This window comes from Polistes canadensis, unplaced genomic scaffold, assembly GCF_001313835.1.
Source record: "Polistes canadensis isolate GaletaPanama2010 unplaced genomic scaffold, ASM131383v1 scaffold_243, whole genome shotgun sequence".
NCBI classification, from domain to species: domain Eukaryota; kingdom Metazoa; phylum Arthropoda; class Insecta; order Hymenoptera; family Vespidae; genus Polistes; species Polistes canadensis.
Genome location: NW_014569790.1, coordinates 55151 through 61254, shown reverse-complemented (window position 1 = coordinate 61254; position 6104 = coordinate 55151). Strand labels below are relative to the sequence as shown.

The 6104-nt window shown below is 29.5% G+C and overlaps 2 protein-coding genes across 4 annotated transcripts in view; one reads left to right on the top strand and one right to left on the bottom strand.

Annotated features, from left to right (window-relative positions):
- Nucleotides 1–1109: 1109 nt before the first annotated feature.
- Nucleotides 1110–6104, bottom strand: part of LOC106790521 (gamma-aminobutyric acid receptor subunit beta-like) — a 9333-nt gene continuing 4338 nt past the window's right edge. For all 3 annotated transcript variants that reach the window (XM_014755487.1, XM_014755489.1, XM_014755488.1), the window contains 8 exons: nt 5713–5819; nt 5156–5223; nt 4767–4912; nt 4316–4473; nt 3133–3417; nt 2588–2818; nt 2213–2469; nt 1110–1772 (listed from right to left, as the gene is read on the bottom strand). In XM_014755487.1, coding sequence (XP_014610973.1) covers nt 1620–1772; nt 2213–2469; nt 2588–2818; nt 3133–3417; nt 4316–4473; nt 4767–4912; nt 5156–5223; nt 5713–5819 — 1405 coding nt within the window. In that variant the 3' untranslated portion in view covers nt 1110–1619. The remainder of the gene's footprint in view (nt 1773–2212; nt 2470–2587; nt 2819–3132; nt 3418–4315; nt 4474–4766; nt 4913–5155; nt 5224–5712; nt 5820–6104) is intronic.
- The window catches only part of LOC106790520 (gamma-aminobutyric acid receptor alpha-like), an 18227-nt gene continuing 14487 nt past the window's right edge, over nt 2365–6104 (top strand). The window contains exon 1 of the mRNA XM_014755484.1: nt 2365–2451. The gene's annotated coding sequence lies outside the window, so the exon portion shown is untranslated. The remainder of the gene's footprint in view (nt 2452–6104) is intronic.

Genomic DNA, 6104 nt, shown 5'->3' with positions numbered 1-6104 from the left:
TTAATTACAAATTGAACGACGAATAATTCGATCATCGTTAATAACAAGATCCACCTCGATGGATGCACTCACATAAGAGAGAAGCGATATATATAATATAATAACAGTACTAAATTTATTATAATATTTGAATTCGTGTACGCGTGGAAATGTATATGTGTGTGTATGTTTGTATGTATTAAAATGACAACCAAAACAATCGAAAAATAATAATGAATCTACACGTTGTTGTTAATATTGCGAAAATAAACACGATCAAATTTTAATTGAATTTTCTTTTCATTCTTTTTTAATAATAGCTTTCTCTCTCTCTCTCTCTCTCTCTCTCTCTCTCTCTCTCTCTCTCTCTCTCGCTCTCTCTCTCTCTCTCTTTTTTTTTATATATGTAAGTACGTTTAATCGAAGATCGCAATTAAAACGATATAGAATTTTATTAACGAACGTAGATGTTAATATTTCGTTTTGTTTTTCCCTCTTTCTTTTTTTTCTTTTTTTATAATAGTAAAAGATTACATATCTCTCTTCTTATTGCTACGTAAGAACGTTTTACGAAGGATATTTTGTTTAAGTTTGGCAGTTGGTTAAGTATTGTAGAACTTTTACGTATCTTTTTTTTCTTTTTTTTAGAGGTGGCGGGGGGGGGGCGGATGGCGGGGGGAAGGTGTTTCATTTTTTTAATCGATATTATTTCTTACGTCTGCGTTAACCCTTCTTTGCGTGATGATGGAAATTTCAATCATAATATTTAGTCAACAAAAAAAGVTACTCARAACCCTTGTACYGTATATTTGTTGTTGCTGGCAACTTTTTAAGCGACTATTGCGTACAACAAAACGCAGTTGTCAAAAAATAGCACTAGGATTCTTTTTAAATATTTTTTCCTTTAATCTAGAGCATTAATTACATCACCCTGATTTATTTTAAAAAAAAAAGAAAAAATCATGCAAAGAAGGGTTAAGTTTCAATCTCCGATCGAAAATTCCTAATACATTCTATATATATATCGCGCGATAAAGATTATTAAATAATAATAATAAATAATAAATCTAGCATATATATTAAATTATCTCAATATCCGCCGTTCTCTCTTTCGTATTACTTTTTTTTTCTTTTTCGAAGAATCATTTTTTTTTTTGTTTGATTTTATAATTCGACTAATATACATATACGGTGTATTCGAATTTGCGATTAAAGTTCTTTAAAACACCACTTACGTAACTTGATAAGTAATTATGGCAGCTTTCGATTGAGGACACTCGAATGTTCGTAAATATATTTCGATAATTCTTCTTATTTTTCTTTCCTTTTTATTTGATTATTTTTATTATTATTGTTGTTGTCATAGTAGTTGCTAGTTGCAGGACGAAAAGTGGATCGATTAATCGATCCTGATGTATATTATTTCTCTTATAAATCAAAGTCAATCATCATATCTGTATTTCTCATAACGAATCCAATATAAACGCATAAAACGTATTTCTTTCTCTCTCTCTATTTTTTTCTCTCTCTCTCTCTCTCTGTGATGAATGTGAAATACATACACGCGAGATCGTAATTATTCTATTTGATTTTCCTTTTTTTTTTTTCTTCTTCGTTTTAAACGGGTTTCTTTATATCTTTCATACAAAATAAAAGATCCAGTATACCGCGTTGAATAGCATGAAACTGACAGGAAATATGATTCTCGAGTACTTGTCGATCACGTTAACGTCTTTGATTTTTGGCATGGACACGCGCAAAACTGATGCACCTCTACGAATTGCGTGTAATACCTGTAACAAATGAAAATAATATAATAAGTATAAGTATATAAGTTTCTTTGTTTTTATATATTATAACTTTCATATTTTTATATTATTACTTTAAAAATATATTATCGTGTTTTAAATGTGAATAATGAATACACGAATAAGCGTGTAACATATTTTATATATTTTTAAATCCTAATAAAACGAATGTGTTGTCAATTTTTAAACACAAAATTTAATACCAGGTCTTACAATGTACTTTACAATGTTTACATTGTAATCGGTGTTCTGATAAAAATGAAACATTCTAATTTATAATTCTTTCGTGTTCATCCATTAAAAATATATACGCCGTAACAATGATATAAATATAAACACAGGAAACATTGATTTCTAAGTTAGTTATTAATAAGAAATAAATTATTCAAATAGTTTGAAATCATTGTAATAATTTATATATATACCTTAGGTTTATTTTGTTTTGGACCTCTGTATCTGAGTCCGGTGTTTCTACCATGCATGTTATAGGCAACAGTTCTTGATATACGAAAACTTGGTGGAAATTTGGCTGGATCGTGATTCCTTCCAAGGCCAGGTGTCGAGGAAGTACTGATCAAACCTGATCTATTTCTAATACTTGGCAATGGCGACATTCTTAAATCCTGAAGCTCGATAATATCGGCATCGGTTGAACCAGGAAAAGGTGAGGTAGCTTTGCTTCCTTTAAAAATACGTTCGAACATTTCGTTTATATATTTTTCTTGGCTTCTTTCAATAGAAATCAAATAGTTCGTTTGGGAAAAGTTATAAGAAACCTTAAAACGTAATATAACTCTTACCAGTTTTCGAAGTAATAACTTTCTGTTCCTCGTTGTCCTTCTTTTTGCTTTTTTTTTTGGCCCTTGCACCCCAATAAGTGTAATTAACTGCTGCGTACTCTAACAAAGCGGCAAAAACGAATACGAAACACATTACCAGATATATGTCGATAGCTTTGACGTAACTTATTCGTGGCAAGGAACTTCTAACACCGGTTGAAATCGTGGTCATCGTTAAAACGGTCGTGATACCTTAAATGAAAATATATATATATATACATATATAATTTAACTTGCATCATCTTTATTGTATGGACATAAGTAACTTTATTTTATTTTTTTATTTTCTTTCCATTAAAAATTCAATAAATAATTCATTTTTTTTCTCTCGGTGTTGAACCGGTTAAATCAGAAATAGGATTTTGTTGTTCAAGTGGATAATATTATATCTGATACATATATTTCAATATATCAAATCGTTATCAAAGCAATCAGAGAATATTGGACTAAGGTAAATAGTCGCGAAGGTTGAAATATATCGAGCATTGAAAGGAGGATGCTTTTACCCAAGGCCACTCTCGCGCTGGTAGCTTCGTGATTGATCCAAAAGCTGACCCAACTGAGCATTACGATGAGTATGCTCGGAAGATAGGTCTGGAAGACGAAGTAACCGATATTCCGTTGGAGTTTGAAACTTAATGATAACCTCTGATAAATACCGGTAGCCAATTTTTCCTTCCGGTCGTTTGTTTCGTAACCGATTATCGTAAATTGTGGTAATTCTGCTTCCTCGACTCCACGAACTGGAGTTTCCTTCCAATACATTACTACATCGAGTACCGTGTAACCGTCTAAATAATAAAAATAATTAATAAATACATATTAGTATTATTATTTCATTGAATGGAAAACGATTATGATTACTGGCATCATTAATTGTAAAACAATTTTCAAAATTTCGAATCTAAATATAATATGACTATTATATACCACTGATTGACATCATGACAATTTCAATTCTCGTATTTCCCATTGACTCCGATTGAATTTCATTGATTATTCTACGATGAGTCTCTTAATCGATTCGATTATCTAATCAAAATTGTTAATCCTAAAGTTCACGATATTATGAACACGAGTTATCGAAGATGTTCCTTTCACGTTCTATTTATTGACAATACATAGATATATTCGCGTACCACATGATTAATGAAACGTACGTGTACGTACTATTTGCGGTTTTACTTTCTATTCATCGATCATCCGCAATATCCAATTTTCCTATCCGATCATAATTAACGTTCTAAGTCATTTTAATACGTTATGTGTTGTTTACTCTATTATTACATTTAATTATATTATTAAAAATTTTAACCCACTACTATAATCATAATGTTATAAGATTGATAATGTAATAAGATTTTCATTATTGTTTTCGTGTAATTAACAAAAACGTTTTTATCTATGTTGAACTATTAACCTGTTAACTATTTATTTATGATACCAATAAAGATAATAAAAGATAATTTTTTTTTTCTTCTTTTTCTTTTTTCCTTTATTACGCACTCTTACGCAATTTTGCTTATATAAGAAAATTATCTTTTCTATCAATGACTCAATGTAAAACGACATAAACAATAAATTAACAAATTAAATGTCGTCTTTATAAATTAAACAAAAAACAATATATGATTTTATATAAAATCATGAAAATATTGTTAAACGAATTGAATTTATATACTCTCGTACAGCTCTCGATCTCTACGGTGCAATTCTGCGAATCGAGAGGATAGTAATGCAGATCCATCATGCAGGCCAAGGTCGTAGTGAATCTCATGCCATAAGTGATGGAACCGTCGCCGGACAGTCTGACGAGTTTGTTGCGTTCTGTTACGTCATGCAAAAAACTGCAAAAAAAAAAGAAAAAAGAAAAGAATAATGGATGGTATTTGTTTTTTTTTATGGAATCATCATCTCTCATTCTTAAAACTTATTGTGTATTGTTTCGTTAATTAATCATGTGTTCCAAGGATACTAATTCTTTTAATTTGCTTTGTTTTTCTGTCTTTTTTTGTTTTTTCTTTCTTTCTTCTTTCTTCTTCTTTCCCCCTTTCTTTTCTTTATTAATTAAAGTGAACTCTTATTGTCATAGAAGTTGTGTGTATATGTGTATGTGGGTGGGTTGTGTATGTTTGTGTACCTGTTTTTATCGTTTGCGAAAAAAGTATCCGGGACCCAAATTTTTTCAGCAAAATCACCGCTTAGGGTCAAAATTTCTTCCTCTTGCGAAAATGCCAGTCTCTCGTCTTTCCAATATTGATTTAAATACATTGTTATAGTGTAATCCTATAACATAATTAAATCGGTAAACATTTTTATATACACTTTCATTGATTTATTTATTTATTTATTGATTTTTCTTTTTATGATTTTTGGCATCGAGTTTAAAATGATACACGATTTATTTCTTTTCTTTCTTTTTAAAATGTAAGAAGAGATAAAACTGATGATTCATGAGTTACGAAAAAACACAAGAGATAAAATCGTTCGTTTAATATTATCATATTGATTAATTATTATTTAACTCACCATGTTGACTTCGGAAATAGCATCGAAACTCGCTATAGTTAAATCCATACCAACTAACAATGGTTCTCCTATAAAGAACAATAAAAAAATCAACTTGAATGGAACGAGAAAAATAGATGAAATATTTTTTGAATATTATGAGACACGATATAAAAAAAAAAAAAAAAACGATAACTATTATTTCTAATAACTTTATCCGATTTATAAATCCATTAGGATTATGGTTTAATCGGCGTACAGGAGGTCTATTAAAAAAGTTTCAAGCGGATTTCAGTTGAATGGACTGGAAATCCATTACAAAAAAAAAAAAAAGAAAAAAAATCCCCGACTAATACGTTTTACGAGATAACCCCTATAAGATCTTTTAATATTATTATTTCATAAATGTATATTATTACGTAACTATATTATTATTATTATTATTGTTGTTGTTGTTCATATTATTTTTCAAAGTTTATCGATGTTCAACGGAATAAAAGGTACGCGTATATTATTTTAGATAATACCTAATATCTATCTATCTATCTATCTATCTATATATATTTTCAAATACCTACCGCCAAAATTTGGCCTCAATCGAATGTCATAGCCGTCGAGTATTCTCGATATGGTTTGCGTGACATTTTCCAGTTTGTCAAACATTCTTGTGTTCTCCAACGCAGCCCTGAACATATTTCGTCGTTCGTTTTATTAACAATAACAATAAGAACAACTACCATGTTTTATTTGTGCCCGTTACGATGTTATAGTGAAAATATATACATATATATATATATATATATATACATTAATTTTTGTTAATAATCAATATTCTTGTCCCAACAGTATATTAATATATATGAGTTTCAAAGAGAAAATTGAAGACAGTTAATAAATTTTGATGAACAAATTTATTTGATCTTGTTGAACGTTTCGTCCCTTACTGGGGACTTCCTCAGCAACTCGATCA